At 42.7% G+C, this 20,290-nt stretch overlaps 1 protein-coding gene across 1 annotated transcript in view; it reads right to left on the reverse strand.

The window, feature by feature from the left end:
* NTN1 (netrin 1) overlaps positions 1 to 20,290 on the reverse strand; it is a 367,906-nt gene that overhangs the window by 52,649 nt on the left and 294,967 nt on the right. Inside the window, exon 6 of the mRNA XM_044000003.1 lies at positions 7,866 to 7,940. Coding sequence (XP_043855938.1) covers positions 7,866 to 7,940 — 75 coding nt within the window. The remainder of the gene's footprint in view (positions 1 to 7,865; positions 7,941 to 20,290) is intronic.

Genomic DNA, 20,290 nt, shown 5'->3' on the forward strand with positions numbered 1-20,290 from the left:
AGTTATTAAGCATGTGTGTGGGGATGGGAATACAAACCAAAAAAATGAAATAATCCCTATGTTCAAAAGTGGCAATTAGGGGGCACAGTGGATAAAGTGTTGGGCCAGAACTCGGGAAGACTCATCTTCCTTAGTTCAAATCTGGCTTCATACACTTACTAGCTCTGTGATTCTGGGCAAATCACTTAACCCTGTTTGCCTCAGTTTCCTCATCTGTAAAATGAGCTGGAGAAGGAAATGGCAAACCACTCCAGTATCTTTGCCAAGAAAACCCCATAGACAGCATGGTCCATGGGGGTCAGGAAGAGTTGGATATCACTGAATGACAACAAAAATGTTCAAGGAGCATAGGAATCAGAGGAAACAACATAATATTATTATTATTATTATTATATATACAGATACATGTTTTGTGTGTGTACGTGCCCCATCTCCTACTGGCTCTGCCTATGAAGTCAGAGGAAGGGGAACTACCTGCCCCAGGTTGGATACATCTGGAGGGATTCTCACGAACTTGGAAAGCAACAAGAATGTCAGAGACAGGAAGTGGGTCAAACAAGTAAGTTTATTCTGCAGATAACCGTGACCAGAAACAGCTTGGGCAGAGGAAGAAATAGCATTGGAATGGATTATCCTCAGCTGTAAAGTGGATCCAGAGTTTTGGCCATATGAGAACTTATATAAAAGTTAGAACAGGGTCCAAATGATTTCCTCTTTCCCCAGTGGGAAAAGTTGGGTAAGCATTATTGGAGCCTTATATCAAGTTGGCTGATAATCAGGAGGTTTGGGTCCTGATATGGTGAAGAGGGTGTGTCATTATGTTTACCATGCAGGTGCCCCAAAATATATGGGCCAAAGATACTCAAGTTTGTATATAGGTGTGTCTTTGTCTCTGTCTCTCTCTCATACACAGACAGACACACACACACACACACACACACACACACACACACACAGAGTAGATACAAGGTGACCTTGGTAGGGATGACATTAGCAGCTCGGAGGGCTTTCCTTCAGAATGAAGTACTTGAGATGAGTCTTAAAGGAAACAGAAAATCAAGGATTCCAAGAGGCAGAGTTGATGAGGGAAGAACATTCTAGACCTTCGAGATAGTCAGTACAAAGACAGAGATGAGTGAATGTTATGATACCCAGTATTTTATTTGACAACTGGACTAGAGATAAAAGGTCAAAGGTTGTTATAAATGGGATGAGGAAGGAAATCAAGGCAGGCTTATTGAAAGTTAGCATTTAAGTTGATCTTCAAAGTATGTATGGGAGTTTAAAAGGACATCTGAGGCATAACAATGATGTGGCACTTGAGAAAAGACACACAGTGACTCCCCACTAACAAAGCAACCCCCCCAATCCAAGCACAGAGGAAAAAACATTAGACTAGGAGACAGGACAAGTAGGTTATATTTCTGTTTGGTTGTTTGGGGTTTTTTTGTTTTTGTTTTGCTTTTTTGTGGGGCAATGAGGGTTAAGCGACTTGCCCATGATCACACAGCTAGTGTCAAGTGTCTGAGGCCGGATTTGAACTCAGGTCCTCCTGAATCCAGGGCTGGTGCTTTATCTATTGTACCACCTAGCTGCCCCCAAGTAGGTTATATTTCTGTAAATTACTATGTGACTTTGTACAAGTCACTTGCCCTCTCTGGGCCATAGTTCTATAGTCTGTAAAATAAGAGGATTGGGCTAACTAACTTTTTTTTTTTAATGGGGCAATGAGGGTTAAGTGACTTGCCCAGGGTCACACAGCTAGTAAGTGTCAAGTGTCTGAGTCTGGGTTTGAACTCAGCTCCTCCTGAATCCAAGGTCGGTGCTCCACCTAGCTGCCCCACGGACTAACTGACTTTTAAGGTTCTTTCCACCTCTCACCTCTCTACTTCAGAGGCAGCTAGGGGGCACAGTGTCTGAAGTCAGGCAAATCTGCAATGTTTCTGCAATGATTCAAAACCATGCAGTGATTAAATCAAAATCTCTTTTTTTTTGACTTAGCAAAATTTGTTCTTGCAGTTTCTCAGCCTGTCATCAAATTGTTTCCAAACTGCAATGAGGTTTGCAAAATGATTCCCAACTGATGGTCAGATACATGTGCAAACATTAATTTTCACTCTGTATATCTGTTTATCTGAGTGGCTACCCATTTCTGTCTCCCTGAAATAATACTTCATTAATTGTGTAATCACATAGTCAAGATGTTAGTAACATTTCTGCTCTTGCAGGCCATTTGAAAACTAGGATTGCTGGGAATACATATTGCAAGACATCTTAAAATCATCATGGACCATCACAAACATTCTGTAGAAACAAAATTCACATTACTTCTTAATGCACTACTGAGGCTGTTTTGTTAAGCTTATCTTCCTCTTATGTTACTGTTTGGCAGATGTCCTTTTTTCTGGTGACTTTTCAAATGGACTAGTTGGGAACATTAGTCAGTCGGTCACTTAGTAGAATTTCTGTGAGAGTGTGGCCAGTGAGCTGGTAGTAGAAGAGAAAAAAGTCACATCTAGAGAGATTCTTTCCTTCCAAAGGTTAGTTTATATGTGAATATTATTAAAAATGAATATTTTTGTTGTTAAAAATGAATATTTGGTTGCAAAACATGCAACTATAACTTAAGTACATTTATCACTTAATGCAGAACTTGTCATTAACCAATAGAAAAGTGTTTATATCATAACATTCTTTTTCATTGATTGGTTGGGTGGCTAAATTTTTTTTTCTTTTCTTTTTTGTGGGGCAATTGGGGTTAAGTGACTTGCCCAGGGTCACACAGCTAGTAAGTGTCTGAGGCTGGATTTGAACTCAGGTACTCCTGAATCCAGGGCCGGTGCTCTATCCACTGTGCCATCTAGCCGCCCCGGCTAAATTTTTTAAAAATTAATTTCTACCTCTCAGAGAGAGCTTGTAAGATTCTCCTACAGCTTTCATCACATTTATAGGAGCATGTATTTTCACTTTAGCCTTGCTTTAAATCAAAACACAGAGTAAACTTGATGCAGAACCAGATTAAAGACTGAATGGTATCGAACATATTGCAAACCTTTGTTCACATTTTTTTAAAATCAAATTAAAAAGTCCAACAATGAAAGTATTTTCATTATTGTATTGTTAAGTCCCTTCCAAGATGTAACCTATTTCATTAAAATGTTATATATATTAACATTAAAATGTTATATATATTTTAATGAAATTTGTAAAATATATAATGTAATTTAGAGTATTACAGATAATAGTAAGCATATGAGATTTTTCTGGAATATTTCTTTTAATAATTATTGAATGAGCCACATAAAATATTTGTAATTACCTTATAATTAGTTTTATAATTTTACATTTAGAGTTTTCATAATTTTAAGTAGAATAAAATTTTATATTTTGTAATTATAATTACATAATGTAAATTTTAATTTGGAACTTTTAGGGGCAAAATTTATCATTGTAACTATTGTAAGCACGTAATGAATAAATCTAAAAGAATATTATGAGTAGTATATTAAATTGCCCTAGGGGTTCAACCACCTTTTTTTGTTGAAAGGGATTCAAAGGAACAAAAGTGTTGGGAACCACTGGACTAGATGAAGTCAGAAGATGGAGGAAGAGATTGAATGAGTTAGTTGACTTTCTGTATGTATTGCTTCTGTTGGGGCAGCTAGGTGGCGCAGTGGATAAATCACCAGCCTTGGAGTCAGGAAGACCTGAGTTCAAATCCAGCCTCAAATACTTACTAGCTGTGTGACCCAGGGCAAGTCACTTAACCCTCACTGTCCCACCAAAAAAATCAAATCAAATCAACAACACCTTCCCCCCAAGTGGTATAATGCCAAGTATCCATTATGATTCTTGACCTCAAGTTGATGCCCAAGACACATGAACCCCACCTCTTCTCACCACTGCCTATAACACCTTATAGAATTTAAATCTATTACTGAGAATCATACCTATGGAGGGGTCACTGAGGAATTCACAGCAATTCCAAGTTTGAAGCCCTTCCCTTGAGTTCCCAAAAGACCAGATCAAGCCAGTAACACAGAAGAATTAGCTAGGGCAACCTCAGACTCAATTATTTTCTTATTTATTCCTAAGGCAGTGGATGGCAGGGGCTGGCAGGGAAGAGGGGAGGGAAGGAGGGAGAAGGTCTTCTCATAATCTCTGCAGATGCCAAGAAGCTCTCCAGAAGAGTATTTCAGAATAACCTTGCAGTCTTTTCCCACTATTTCAGCGTGGGCTCAGCAAATAGCTCTTCTTTTTTCTTTAAACAACTTCAAAGTTTGTTTTGAAATAAAGGTTTATTTTTCCCATGGAAGTCTGAAGGTTTTGCACTGTCTGTGTGAAGAAATGAGCCTGAGCTTTTCGGAATTTATTTGAACTTGGAGATAACTTGAACTTACATGCCGATGGCTACGACTTTGGAACTGACATTCAAAAGCTGTCAATTGGCTTTATCTCTGTTGTTTGGGAGACTAGTCTGGGCTGCTGGCTGAGAAGATTTGGTCTGTTTGCTTTAGTTGTATCCCACTCTGCTTAAATATAAAAAACAAAACAAAAACAAACCCACAAAAGAATAAAACCTGGGGAAAATTTTTCAAGTTGTTTTAGTTTCCTGAATTCCTGCGGGTTCCTTTGGGCACCGTCATTTATTTCATGGTTCTGAGTCCTTTTTTCAAATAAAAATCCTGTGCTTTAAGCAGCTGACTCAGTCAGGATCTGGGGTCTGGGTCAACAGCAAAACAGAGGCCCTGGGTTACATGGTAGGGCTGCCAGACATCTGGGGCCCAGCTGGGGTGAGGTGAGGGGCTGCTGAAAATCTTGATGGGGGTGTGTATGGACCAGGGGTGCTGAACAATTAGGCCACCTGGCCTGGGTGCTGACAGGTCTCCTTTTCCCCTTCCCTCTCCCTATCTCTCTCTCTCTCTCTCTCTTCCCACCTCTACTTTCTCTCTATCCTGCACTCTTTCTCTTCTTTCTCCCTCTCCTTTAGCCTTCTTTTTCCTCTCCTTCCTTTCTCTCTCCTCCCAACTCGTATCCTCTGTCCTTTTGCCTTTTTGGCTTAGGACTGAGCTTTTGGTTCTACCCAGCACTGGCTAATTGGGATAATGGTCACTATTTCGAGCAGGGGTAAAATGGGAGGTGGAAAGATGGAAGGGAGTTAACCAGAGTACCAAGCACTGAGGTGCCTTCTTTGGAAAGTTTGAGGCTTAGAAGGGGAGGTTGCTATCTTCTCCAGGAATCCAGAACCCAGGGTTCTGAGTTAGTCTGAAGTCTAGGGACACAGCTGGGTTGATTTGTCGGCCAAAGAAGCCACCATTTTTTCTTGTGTGGGGGAGAAGGGAAAGATATACCTGTGTGTGAGTCTTGGCGGGAGACAAGTGTAAAAAGCTTTGATAAGAATTGGATCCAGGCTTTCATGGTGAAAGAGGTCAGTCCAGTCACAAGACAGGGTTAATCTTGACTTTATGACTGAATTTAAATTCTCTGTACTATACATTCCAGCCTGGGGCCCTTGATCCTGGTCAGTGACAGTCATCAAACACATATGGGACAATGAGGGGCAGCATTAGTCTGGCAATCAGGAGACCCAGGAGCCACTCTTGACTCTGGGATATTGGGAAAGTCCCTCCCCTTCTCTGTGGATCAGTCTTCTTCTGTATAAAATGTATAGACTAGATGACCTCACAGATCTATTCAAGTGCTAATATTCTATGACTTTTCTTGGCATAACTCTAAATGCTTCTCTGTTCCTCTTCCCAGTCAATGGTCATCAGTTCTTTCATGGTCCCTGTCCTCCAGTAAGATTTGCCAAATAGGCCTTCCCCCAACCTTCCCCTGCCTCAATTCTAGTCACTTCCTTGGAATATCTGCCCTTAACACTAAGTAAATGCATATAATCACACTGTGCTAAGTGCTTTATAATCACTATCTCATTTGATCCTCAGAAACAACTCTGGGAGGTAGAGACTATTATTGTCCCCATCTTACAGATGAGAACACCGAGGCAAATAAAGATTAGGTGACTCGCCCAGGGTCACACAGGTTCTAAGTTTTTGAGGTCATATTTGAATTCAGATCTTCCCAGGCTTTATCCACGTGTGTGTGTGTGTGTGTGTGTGTTTGTGTTATTCTTCTGGCTAAAATGATGGTCTCCTAGAAGCCAAGTGGTCTTGTTTTCTACTCTCTACCTTTTCCATCTTGCAGTGCTGGGCAGCATTGGGCTTCCAATAATTAAAGGAGGGGAACAGAAGCAAAGGAAGGCAGGGGAGGGACTTGGCTGTGGTTGTGCTTATTATCAGTGTTCTTATTATCAGTTGTTCTTATTTCTTTTTCTTTTTTTTTTTTAATTTTGTTTTTTGTGGGGCAATGAGGGTTAAGTGACTTGCCCAGGGTCACACAGCTAGTGTCAAGTGTCTGGAGCCGGATTCAAACTCAGGTCCTCCTGAATCCAAGGCCGGTGCTTTATCCACTGCACCACCTAGTTGCCCCAGTTGTTCTTATTTCTAAAGAAGAAACCTCAGAGTCCACCTCACTCCAACTTGTACTTGAAGAGTTTTAGGAATGTTCTAAATGATAAGAGACAGAATGGTCCTGAGTAGGAAGCATGGTGATCAAGTGGTTACAATACCTGACTTGGAGCCTGGAACATCTGGCTCAGAATCTTGCCTTGACACTCGGTGTGGCCACAGACAGAGGTAACTGACTGTTTCCTCCTCTTTAAAATGAAGGGGGCCAGACTAGATGGCTTCCAAGTTTCCTTCTGACCTTAAATCTATGATTCTATGAACCTTTCCTTACCTTTTGTATCTACCCCTACAAAACAGGAGATTCATGGGATCACAGGATGTTATTGTAGGAAACGGACCTCAGAGATCAGTTCATCCTTTAGGATCGCTGGATGCTAGATGTACAGGTAGAAGAGGGCTCAGAGGCTATCCAGTCCAACTCCCTCACTTTACAAATGAGGAAACTGAGGCCCAGAGAGGCTTAGTGACTTGCCCAAGGTGAGCTGAGATTCAAACTAGGTCTTAGGGCTCCAAATCCGGTATTCTCTCCCCATAGTATTAGGTCTCTTCTCTACAGGGATTGTGTCAGGCACGTAGAATTATAGAATGTCAATTATAATTATAATTACATAGCAATTATATAGTGTCAAAGCTAGAAAAGACCTACTTCAGGGACTTATCTAGTCCAACCTCCTCCTTTTACAGATGTGAAAATGGAGACCAATAGAAATAAAGTGATTTTTCTAAGATCAAACAGCAAATCAGGATAGAAACAGAACTGGAATCTAGGACTCCTGATTCAGGTCCCCGGAGCTCTTTCTACTAGTCTGTACTGGTTGGTGGTTTGGACCAGTAGAAGCAGGAAGTTCTGGGGAAACCTCTAAACAAATGAGAACTATACAGCCTAAATTCAAGGGGAAGTGGCAAAAAAAAAAAAAAGTTTTTTTTTTTAAAAGAGCCTAAATTCTGGGGAAGTCCCCAAGGGCAGAGTAGTATGTTGAGGAGAATCTCAGCCTTCCTATCCAGACTGGTCTGTGTACCTGTGACCCACCTGAGGGAAAGGGGACTTTGTAGAATCAAGTCCTTCCCTAGTCTCTGGTCCATCTTGGTTCAGAAATTCTGCAGTCTCAAGAGAGCTGCACAGAAATCCCACCAGCACCTGATGCCCAGCAAGTGAATAGAAACATGTGTCCGTCCCTGCTGTGGGCATACAGACCTTCCCATGTACACATGCAGACACACACACACACACACACACACACACATACGTGCTCACTCTCTCCTACCCTCCCTCTTTCCCCCTCCCCCTCATAGGCTTGCACTTTTTTTCTTCCCTAGGAGAGAAACACTGTGACTCACCATAGTCCTTCTTGCAATACTTTTTCATGTTAATCTTCAGCTTCCCTTTGGAGGCCTTGCAGTAGGAATCACAGTCTGCAGGGGAGGAGAGAGAGCACAGACAAAAACTAATTAGCCCGGTGATGAATAGGCAGGCGGGGGCGGGGGCAGGGAGGCTCCAGCTCCCTGAATAAGCAGTGTGCCTGTGATATCCATCTGTCAGGCCCGATTGGGCCGCCCAATAGAGCTTGGGAGGCATTCAGAGCAGGCCTGGTTTTCTAAAGAGACCCTTTTGACAAAGGAGCCCCCGCCTGCTTGCCCGCCTGACACCTCCCACCTCCCTCCTGCCTCAAGAATCCTTTAGCTGCTGTCTGTGGGCTGCCTTGGCCTCCATGGGAGACCCGGGGGCCTCCATTATTGCGCCACCCAGGGCTTTTGAGAGCCACACAAATTCCCCCTGTTCTTAAGATGCAACTGGAGCCTGATTAAAGCCAATAGAGGCCTCATTGTCACCCCTCACCCAGGTTCTGTGTCAGGCGCTGGCATTCATCGCACAGAGCCTCTGGCTGGGGTCAGGTTCCAACAAAAAGGGTCACTGAGGAAATTAGCAGCCCATGAAGCGTTAGAAAACCCTTTTAGTGTCCACTCTACTGGAGTGTGCAAATAAAATGCCCCACTAAGAACATTTCACTTCTAATGGGCCCTACTGCTGAGACACAGTGTTCCGAGCTAAGGTTCTGTTAGTGCTCCCCAGCCTTCCGTCAGGGTCATCCCCGAGCAGAGAGCTCAAGCAGGCCAGAGGATGTACACAGTGTCCCACTAGAGAACTTGACCACAGGCCCTCAGCTCAGCAGTGTTCTGAGCTAGTGACTTGTGCCTTCTGATACCTTGCAGGTGGATCAAGAATGAGGATCTAAGCTAAGAGGTGGTTCTGTGTCAGCGAATGCAAAAAAAATATACCCAGAGGGTCGTGTAAAATGGCCCATAAATTCTGCATCGTGTCATCAAATAAGGCTATGAAGAAGAATAACTGACATTCATATCATGCTTTAAGGTTCTCAAAGCAAGTGCTTTTCTCAATTGGTCCTCACTACAACCCTGGGAGGCAAAGATTGTAGGTAGTAATGTGCCCACTTTATAGATGAGGAGACTGAGGCTCACACAGATGAGGCCTCTTGTTGATGGCCACACACACAATGATTCTAAGGGCAGTATTTGAGCACATGCAAGCCATGCTTCACATTTCTTCCATAGCTTCAAGGGTCTGTATGCTAACTATAATCCAGGTAAAGTAAGCAAGCTTTGAGGTAATCCAGGTGTGATGGAATAGATGAAGCCCCTTGGATAAACTTAGATTCCTTGTTCCACCTAAGACTACTTCTTAATCTTGGCTTGTCCTAACAAGCTGGACAATACTAGACCCCTACATTATCCCACTGGCCCTGGAAAGAGCTCTCAAGCAGTAGGCACTTGTGATTCCCCAACCACTTTGACCTATATAGTGCTTTAAGGTTGCAATGTGTGTTAAATATGCTATCTCACTTGAGACTCAAGACAACCTTGTGAGGTGGGTGCCATTATTATTATTCCCATTTTGAAGATGAGAAAACTGAGGCTGGGAAAGACCTGCTCAGGGTCATATAGCTAGTAAGTGTGTATGATGCGATTCTAACTCAGTTGTTCCTGACTCCAAGTCCAGCACTCTATTAACTATACCCCCAGTTACTTATTAAATCATTTGTTCCTCCTTATAAACGGAGAGATAGAGGGCCCAGACTAGATTCCTAGGAAAAGGTGCTTATACTTTCTGCTGCCATTTTCTCACACCCCTCTCAGTTCCCATCTCTTCGAAGTCTGGCTTCCAGTTCTTTTATTTAACTCAGATTTCTCTCTACAAAGTTGATGGAGATCACCCAGTTACTAACTAAACCCAATGGCATTTACTCATTCCTCATCCTCCTAGATCTCTCTTCAGTCACACAGAGAGAGGGGGGGGAAGGGAGAGGGAGAGGGAGAGGGAGAGGGAGAGGGAGAGGGAGAGGGAGAGGGAGAGGGAGAGGGAGAGAGAGAGAAAGAGAGAGAAAGACTCCCTCCTCCTTAGATTTTGTCATACTATTTTCTCTTTGCTCTTCTCCTACCTATATGACTGTTCTTTCTCACGCTCCTTTGATGGATCATTTAGATGAACACTTCCTAATCCACTGAGTGTCCCAAAGCTCTATCCTGGGTCCACTTCTCTTCTTTCTCTATATACTCTTTCAATGATCTCAACTCCCAATGGAAGTTTTTATGCAGAGTGTTCCCAAATCTAGATAGTCAACCTAGGTAGTCAAATCTAGATAGGTACCAGTCTCATATGACTGACAGTCTAATGCATACCTCCATCTAGATAGGCATCCCAAACTCAACATGTCCAAAATAAAACTCATCTTTTCACAAATACTAATCTTTCCTCATAACTTTCCCTGTCAAGGATTACATACCATGGTCATCCAGATTTTAGCTGGGACTTGAAAGAAGTCAGGAGGCAGAGATGATGATGAGGGAGGGTGATCCAACATTAAGGACAACCAGTGAAAATGCTCAGAGTTGAGATATTGAGAGTTTTGCACATGGAATATCAAGAAAAGTCGTGTCACTGGAGTGCAGATGTGTGTGGAGTATGGAGTAAGGTGTAAAAAGACTGAAAAGAGGGAGTGTAAGAGAGATGTTATGAAAATAGAATTGATAGGACTTGGCAATTGATTAGATATGGGGAATTAGAGAAAAGAAGGAGGGAGGAGTTAAGGATGATACCTGGGCTGGGAGCCTGGATGACAGGGAGGATGTATATATATATACATACACACACACACATACACACATATATATGTTTTGTAATGATTTTTCTTTTCACTTCTCTGACAAATCTACAATATAACCATCCATTAAGAAAGCATTTGCTAATAAAGGCTGGGGAAAGAACAGACTGATCCATCACTTCTATATTCTCTAAATATAAGCCCCTAAAGCCTGGTACAGCTGCTTAGTCTCTTATGACTTCTTTTTTAGCTATTCAGAACTTTTTTTCCTGACTGTTGGGCTCTGGAACACTGAGGTCACCAGATAAATGATGTACTGCCATGTCTCACTTGTTCTTTTGTAAGACTTGAAATAATTCTAGCTTCAAATAAACAAATTGTCTCTTTCAAAAGAACAGTGTAGAACTCAATGTTTTGCAGACTTTGTGGTTCTTATGTACCTCAGGAGTTAAATCCTCACCTCATCTGTTCTGAAGCCCAAGGCTCCAAGATTGCTCTTGTTAAGGGCTAAAATTCTAGCTAAACTGTCTAAAATATCTAATGAGTGGTCGCCAATAAATTATAAGCTTTAGCAAGAGTTAGACTTTTAAGCATTTATTAAGGAGAATAAGAATTTGGTAAAGAGAGAGAGAAAGGTCTAGATTTCTATCTATTAAAAGGAGAGCACATTTTTAGCTCCCTTCTCCGCCAGCGTCCTCAGGAAAGAGAGCGAGACTGAGCGCCAGTCTCTTCCTTCCTCCTCCCACTAGCCCGCGTCACTTCCTTTTCCAAAGAAAAGACTCCTGGTCTTGCCCTCAAAGACCTTCGCTTCATGGGCGGAACTCTTCTACAGTAAGTCTCCAGCAGGTGGCGTCATTCCAATCATTACACTCTGCCATCAACAAGGCAAACTCTATCTCAAAATGAAAAACAATAACTTTAAGCACTCAGCAGACCTGAGCCAAGGGTCTAGAGTTTGCCTATTTATTTATTTAACCTGTCCACCTGAAAGTCAAAACACAGGCCTTGAATTAGGATGATTGTGAAGAGCAGAAAGATAGTTCATTAAATTGAGAGGCAACTTGGCACACTAGAGAGAACACTGGGCCTAGAATTAAGAAGATCTGTCTTAGATGCTTTCTAGTTGTGTTATCTTGGGCAAGTCAATTCACCTTTATCAATCTGTTTTCTCCTCTGTAAAATGAGCATAATAATAATAGCACCTCTACCACAGGGCTTCTGGAAGGATTAAGCAAGATAAGAATATATGTGAAGTATTTTGCAAACTTTAAGGAGATATATAAATGTTATTAGCACCATCATCACTACCACCACCAGCCAAATCAATCAATTTGCTTTTCCTAGGACACACCTTTCTATCTCCCGGGGGTTTTTTGTTTTGTTTTGTTGTTGTTCTTATTGTTTGTCCAATTATCCCCAATGCTGTCCCTTCTTGGTTCTTGGCCTCTTGGAATCCCTAGTTTCCTCTTGTAGTTCAGATGATAACTGAACATGAGTCCTGATGCCCTCAGTTATTTGTTTTCTCCCCTAGAAATAACTTTGCATTAATTCTGTATGCAGGCAGGGGGATGAATGGAAACACCTCTTCATGGAGCATGCACACCCAGCTCCATGGGAAGTGCTCTCAATCCAAATATCCTGCTACATGTATATATTTTGATATAGTTTTCTTCCTTCCTTCCTTTCTTTCTTTCATGGGGCAATAAGGGATAAGCAACTTGCCCAGGGTCACACAGCTAGTAAGTGTCAAGTGTCTGAGGCCAGATTTGAACTCAGGTCCTCCTGAATCCAGGGCTGGTGCTCTATCCACTGTACCACCAGCTGCCCCCTTGATATAGTTTTCTATGTACATTTTGTTCTTCTATCCTACTTCTAATGAGATATATGCTATTTGAGGGCAGGGACTGGTTTTGGGTTGTTTTTTTTTTCATAGACTAAGCACCTAACAGGGTAGAGTGCTGGCACACAGTAGATGCTCAATAAATACTTGTTGAATCTTGGTTTCATCTTCCACGGGTTTACTCCCAACTTGGCTACCATCCCCTTCTCTCTCTCTTCTGCCCTCCACACACATATTCAGGGCCAGATTCCTGAATTTCATTTTGGACAAATGCTATGATGTTGTAAGAGGAGCTAAGAAACAAGCCTTGATAGGAACAGGCAATGGTGCTGACACGGGGGTCACATTTGACCAGTGACTCACTGGCCCCTCTGTTTCCTTCCTTATCCCTCAAGTAATAGGAAAAGATGTTGGGAAAAGATAATAGCTACCTGGCTCCCAACTCTGTGTTTGGCTCTGCATGTAAGAGGGCTGCAGTGAACAGCAAAGCCACCATCTGTCAAGGCCACAGCAGGAACATCCTGGAGGATCCATGATCTTGGCTCCCTAATATTTTGTGTCTTCCCACAGCAGCTTAATCTTTCCACCTGCTTTACTGGCCTGACAACTTAACTACAACCGTCCCAGAACCAAGAGGCTCCTTCTCAACAGCTGATCTCCTTCCACCCACTCTCTTCTTTTCCTACTAAGCAACTCACTTTCCAGCCCTCCTCTCATGTTCTGTTTGCCTCTTCTTCTAGGTTCCAAAGGCCAGCTGGGCAGGCCTGCTCACAGGACAGAAGCCAATCTCTAAGCATATGGCAGATGGGGCCAAGCATGTCCTCATTCCAGCTATGGGCTTTACATCTGGCACCTCTCTGCTCTGGATGCCAGGCAACACATTGGCAAGGTTTGTACAGGCAGGAGCCAGTCCTGCCCTATGAATTCAGTGTCATTAAGCTCATATAAGTTGGGGCAGTAAGCTCAATGAGCTAATTAGATACATAACCACAACTGGTCCTCCAAGTGGCAGAGAAACATGGGGTGCCACATTGAAGACACCAGAGCTGACTTGAACAAACTAAATACAATGTGAACAGGCTGTTGCAATACAAGATAGGCACCCTCTGAATCTTTTAGCCATGGAGCCCATCAGCAGAACATGAAGGGAAAAGGAGATGGAAATGGGGAGGGTGGGGGTAAGAGATATCAAGAAATCCACAACTCGCACTTTCTACACCAATAACAAAATTCAAACCTGAGAGCAGCTAGTAGGCACCCATGACACCTGAGGAGACATACCTACTCATCAGATTTTACCAAAGATTTTCCAGCTCCATCTGAAACTGGGGCATGGAATCTACAATATCACCCTTAGTCCAGTTTCATTCTGTCAGGCCTCTGTGTGAGAACAACTCAGGGAAACTACAGCTCCAGGTGGACCCTGCTGAGGCCCGTCCTTCCCTTCTGGTTTCTTCCTCTTTTTAAATCCTCTTTTAAAATGGTTGATAATTTCACAGGGCTTTAGGCTTTACCAAGAAACTTACATGCATTCTCTCATCTGATTTCTCACAAAAACCCAGAGGGAAACAGCTGTGGAAAAGGGGGCTCAGAGAGATTCTATGACTTACCTAAGGTCACACAGCTTAAATGGGAGAGCTACGATTCAAATCTAGGTCCTCACTTCGAGACTAATTCTCTTTCTTCCACAGAAGAGGCACTCTGCCTTTTCTGGCTTTAGTTTATGAAACTCAGCCAGGCCCCTTCTCCTAGAAGGAACTGTCAGCACCTCCAGAATAGAATCATCCCAAGCTTTTTATATGCAGGCTGAGAACTGGATTGATGCCAGAAGAGAACTGTGGAGTAGGATAAACCATGCTGCAAAACCTCCTCACTGCTGTTCACTGTACTGAGGAGTCCTCTCGTACCTCTCGTACTTGCCTTAGAGTCACCCTAGTCCATCTTAGTCTCATTTGCAGACGAAGGGCAGAAAATGTCCTCATGAGCCCTTCAGTCTTTCTTGAGTGGTAGCTCTATAGTTGGATTGATATCCAAAGGCTGAGGACCTATTCTTTCATCCAATGGGCCCCTTCCACTGCCACTACTAAAAAGATTTAATCTATATGCAAGGTATGGCATTTATTTGGTTTTCGGTCCTCAAAGCAGAAAGTTTTTAGGGCCCAGAAGAGGCACATATCATCGGTGGTCTGGCAGCCAAGAGGTTGTGTTAGTCCACTGAAAAGAGAACCGATTCTAGAGTTAGAAAACCTAAGTTTAAATCTTGCCTCTTGCCACTCATTATGTGGGTGACCTTAAGCAAGTCACTTAATCTCTCCAAGTCTCAATTTATCCATCTGCAAAATGAAGGGGCTGGGCTGTGTGGCCTCTGAGGTCTCTACTTTATCTAAAATCTGTCTTCCTATGATTCAATCTCCAAATTGTTGGTCTAGAATTAACATTTCAGATTATAATTTTATCTCACTATAAGACAGAACTTCTTAACAGTAAGATCTAGATAATGAACAACAACAATAATGGAATGGGCTATTTTGTGAGTTTTGTGTCACTAAAGGTATTTAAGGGTAGAGGGGTGTACCACTTGTGAGGATGGTTTTTTTGTTTTGTTTTGTTGTTTTCTGTGAGGCAATGGGGTTAAGTGACTTGCCCAAGGTCACACAGCTAGTAAATGTCAAGTGTCTGAGGCCGGATTTGAACTCAGATCCTCCTGACTCCAGGGCCAGTGCTCTATCTACTGCGCCACCCACCTAGCTGCTCCATGAGAATGTTTTAAAGGGGATTCTTGCTTCAGGCGGCACTACAATACTCCTGAGCTTCCTTTTAGCTCTGAGATTCTGTGCTTCAAAGCAATCCATTCTTTACAGGAAGGATAAACATTGGTTAATTTTTCTTGATATGCATGGATATGTGGTTCTGTATGTGTGTGTGTGTGTGGGTGGGTGTGGTGGTTGTGGTGGTAATCATTCCTCACAACTGTATAAGAAATGTCATGGCAATAAAAGAAATTTCTTCATCTCAATCATTGAGCTCTGTAGCTAAACTATTCTAAAACAATTCCTTACAAAGACCCAGAAGCAGTCAATATCAAGCCTTATCCTCCCCCGATGTTGAAAACAGAGAAGAGGCAGCTAGGTGGCACAGTGGATAGAGCACTGGCCCTGGATTCAGGAGGACCTGAGTTCAAATCCAAGCTCAGACACTTGACACTTACTAGCTGAGTGACCCTGGGCAAGTCACTTAACCCTCAGTGCCCTGCAAAAAAAAAAAAGAAAAGAAAACAGAGAAGAGAAGACACAAAGGACAAATGAATGGCTAGGGTCCTTGAGTGAGTGGGGAGGACAGGAGGGGGAATCCAGCAACCCGAATGTCCACTGAGTTTCCTAAAGTTTCTTCCATCTCTGACCCTCTATGATGCTAAACAGGCAAATGCAGAATTTAGGCAATGATTTAGGAGATATTGTACCAAAAGGTTCACCATAGGCTCTCTGCCGGTATCTCACCCACAAAACAGAGGGTACCCCAGGATCAGAACCTTTTCCAAAAGCTTATGAAGAAGCCATTTTCACAAATGAGTAAGAATCTACACACAGAGAAAGTCTTGAGCTCATCACATGTGATATCCTGACTGGAATGTGTGTGTGTGTGTGTGTGTGTGTGTGTGTGGGCATAGATATACACACACATACACTTACACATACATCCACATCTGCATCCATATCCATATCCACATATGAGCATGCTTAAAGCTCAGGTGTTTCCTCACCTCTGTATAGTTTTCAATTCCACTCAATAAACATTTATTTATCAAGTATATATTCTATTCAGAGCAATGTGATGGATGCTGGAGATATGCCAATGAAACAAGACATGGGTTCTCTCCTGAAGAAACTGACAAACTGGCTGGGAGGATAAAACAGAGAAGATAAGATACAAGTTTTAATATGATAAATATACAGGAGCAGACTAAACAATGTACTGTGATGGAAGGGAGAGGCTGGAATGATCAGTAAGAGAGGCTTATTAAGACAACAAATAATTATGAGATAACAGAATTTCCGAATTCATGAGCATGGATGTGGAACATTTGTGGGTGATGACATGATCAAGACTATGACCATGCATCACGATGGTGGAGCAGAGGAATAAGTCAAGGAACTAGGATGTTAGGGCATATGAGGGAGTATCAATGCAGATGTTGAAGGAAGATGGTTTTGGGAGCTCCACTTTGAAGTAGGAAAGGGATTCTAAAGACCTGACAGTGTAAAGGTACCAAAGATAAGAGACAGAGTGTGGCATGCAAAGAACAGAATGAACGACAACTTGGCTGGATCAAGGAGTGAAGAAGAGGGAGTGATGTGCAATGAGACTGAAATGATTGGTTGTGGCCAGGTCGTGAAAAGGGCTTTAAAAGCTAAATATTTTTATTGTGGGTTTTTTTTTTGTTTTTTTTTTTTTAGTGAGGCAATTGGGGTCAAGTGACTTGCCCAGGGTCACACAGCTAGTAAGTGTTAAGAGTCTGAGGCCGGATTTGAACCCAGGTCCTCCTGAATCCAGGGCTGGTGCTCTATCCACTGCGCCACCTAGCTGCCCCTATTTTTATCGTTTTTCAACAGAGTGCCTGACTCTTCATGACCCCATTTTCTTGGCAAAGATACTGGAGTGGTCTGCCATTTCCTTCTCCAGCTCATTTTACAGATGAGGAAACTGAGGCAAACAGAATCAAGTGACTTGCTCAGAGTCACACAGCTAGTAAGTGTCTGAGGCCAGATTTGAACTCAGGAGGATGAGCCTTTCTGACTCCAGGTCCCGCACTCTGTCCACCAGGCCACTCAGGTGCTCTAAAAGCACCTAAAAAGCACTCTAAAAGTGGAGTTTTTTGTTTTTAAACCCTAGATGTGACAGTAAGCTATTAGAGTTTATTAAATAAGAGACTGAAATATTGAATCTGGCAGCAGTGTAGAGAATGGATGGAATGCGGAAAGGCTTGAATCAAGGATACCAATTAGGAGGTTGTTGCAATGATCTAGGTAAGAGGGAAAAGTTCTTGAACTATGGTGGTGGTTGTACAAAAAGAAAGAGCTACAAACAACAAAATTTAGTGACATGTTTGATATATTGGGGGTAAGGAGAGTGAAGAGTTCAGGATAGTACTAAAATTATGACCCTGGGAGACTGGCAGAATGGTGGTCTTCAACAGAAAGGGCAGTTTAGAACAGGGATAGGTTTGGAAGGAAAGATCATGAGTTCTGTTTGGACATGGTGAGTTTGAAATATCTCTGAGGCATCATGCCTGAAACGCCCAATAGGTTGTTGGTAATATGGTTCTAAAGCTCAGGGAAGAGATTGAAGCTGCCTATAAGATCTGTGAAACATCAGCATAGCATTAAAATCATGGGATCTTATGAGGTTGGGGAAAAAGAAAGGGAATGTTGTGACATTAATGTGGATGCTGAAGTCCCCTAGTCTAAGGACAGGAGCTGAGAAGGAGAGAAAGTTAAGTGTTCCAGGTGTGGAACCCTTTGAGAAAAGGGGGAGAATGGCCTTGGGGCTGCTCCATGAATAGTCACTGTGATCTGAACTGAGTAGAACTTTTATTAAATGAATTTCAGAATGACTAAGAGTATTCCAACTTCCCCACTAGGACCACTGTGTCAAAGGTATGAATAAAGAAGGTACAGCTGGTTCTGGAGTGGGTAGTCACAGGAGTTATTAGAGTGGAGGGATTTGGGGCAGGGAAAGCCAAGTTCCATTGAAGGTTAGTAGATGGAAGGAAAGATGGAAGGTGAGAGAAAAAAGTCCAGAATGAAGCAAAGTTTGTTCATTATAGAACTGGAATTCCAGAGGGCACAGTGGAAGACATGGACAAGACTGGAGTGGGAGATAAATGGGGTAGGGTTGAGGAAAGAGGAGATGAGAGAAAAGGAGGTAGGAGTTGGGAAAAGTTAGCCCTTATGCAGCTGGTGACTAATTAATACAGGAATCAAAATATCATAGATTTAGAGTTGTAAGAGACCTTAGAGGTTATTGAATACAAGCCCTTCATTTTACAGATGAGGGAACTGAGGCCTAAAGAGGTAAACTAAGACATCTCTGAACCATCATCATCTTGATACCAAATCTACTACTCTATGTTCCATACAAGTGGTAGAAGATTGTTAGTCATTAAGAAGAACCAAGAGTATAGTACTTTACTCACTCCTGTATCATGCTTTAGTCACACACTCTTTTTAGGAAGAAAAGGTGTATGTGTGAGAGAGGAGAGAGGTGAGGATGAGAATTGAGGTCTGTACTGAACAATGCAAGGGATACAAAACCCCAAATCATATACAATCCCTATACACAAAAAGAAGTTAAGTATGAAAGATAAGATCTACACATTAAAAGATCATTGTGTGGGGGCAGCTAGATGGCGCAGTGGTAAAGCACCGGCCCTGGATTCAGGAGTACCTGAGTTCAAATCTGGCCTCAGACACTTGACACTTACTAGCTGTGTGACCCTGGGCAAGTCACTTAACCCTCATTGCCCTGCAAAAAAACCCCCCCCCAAAACAAAAAAAACCCCAAAACAACAAAAAAAGATCATTGTGTGAAAATATTTTGTTAATTAGGGCTAATTTGGGGGGGCTAAACTATGGATGACTAGTCTGGGGACTGTTGACTATTTGGCTATCTGACTTCGTTAATTTAATATGGGCCGTTTATAAAGTTCCACCACACTGCTCCCAAACTGATAGACTAACGATTAAGAACCTCTTAACCAAATAATCAAAGCAGAGTTTATTTATGAGATACTATTTAAAATTAGGAATACAGGGAAATAAAGTGTACAACCTGACTGCTTTCCTGTGGTCTCTTTCCACTGCATCTCTTTCGCACCTGCTGCACTTGGAACTTCTTGAATACAATAAGGGCCTTAGCCGCCTCCGGCCTCAGGGCACGTTACACTTTCCCTGGTTTGTATTAAGGCCTGTAACCTTGTCAGACCCGTCTCTCCTTTTCCCAACTGAACTCTCCTCCGTCCTTGTCCGGGCTCCCCTCTAGTCAGCCTCTCTCCTAGTCTGTCCTCGAGTCTCCTCTATTCTGTCCTCTTCTAGTCAGCCCCCCTTCTTTCTAGTCTGTCCTTGCTCCTTTTCTATCTAGTCTTCTATCCAGCCCGTCCTCTAGTCTGTCTCCCCTCTCCTGTCTAACTCCCAGGTCTATATATACCTTTTCTTCTCTCCACTCAAATCTCAGGGCTTCCTTCGCCCCCACAGACCAAGCTAATCCGCCAGCCAGAGCTGCAGCTGGTGGGGGGGGGGTGCTTTCGAGCCTCATGCCTCAGCACAGGCCATCCGGGATCCTTCAGATAGCTCAGCTCAGGTCAGAGGGAGCTGGGGGCTTTTTATTCCCCCCAGCTGTCTGACCTGGCATCTTGTATAGCCCATGGGGCTTTTTCTCTCAGCTGAAGCTGAGGAGGAGGGGGAGAGACCCTGAGGGCCTAAGGCTTTCTAATCTCAGCCTAAAGGTAGGGTCCCCAAATCAAAATAAATTTCCACAATTGATAAAAGAGATCAATAGAAGAATTTGTATCAAACGTCATGCATGCTGTGATGGTAAAAGTTGAAGTCAAAAGACCTGGGTACAAATCCTAACTAGGCCAATTAGTTACTAGCTGAATGACTTCAGGCAGGTGAGGATGAAGGTAGTCTAATGCCCCAGGGGGTCTGTGCTAAATAGCACAGATTTTCATCAGTGATATTTAAAATTGTAGATGCTCCACTTAATAAATTTGCATATGACACAAATCTATAAGGGATAGGTAATACATT

Source organism: Dromiciops gliroides, chromosome 4, assembly GCF_019393635.1.
Source record: "Dromiciops gliroides isolate mDroGli1 chromosome 4, mDroGli1.pri, whole genome shotgun sequence".
Taxonomy (NCBI): domain Eukaryota; kingdom Metazoa; phylum Chordata; class Mammalia; order Microbiotheria; family Microbiotheriidae; genus Dromiciops; species Dromiciops gliroides.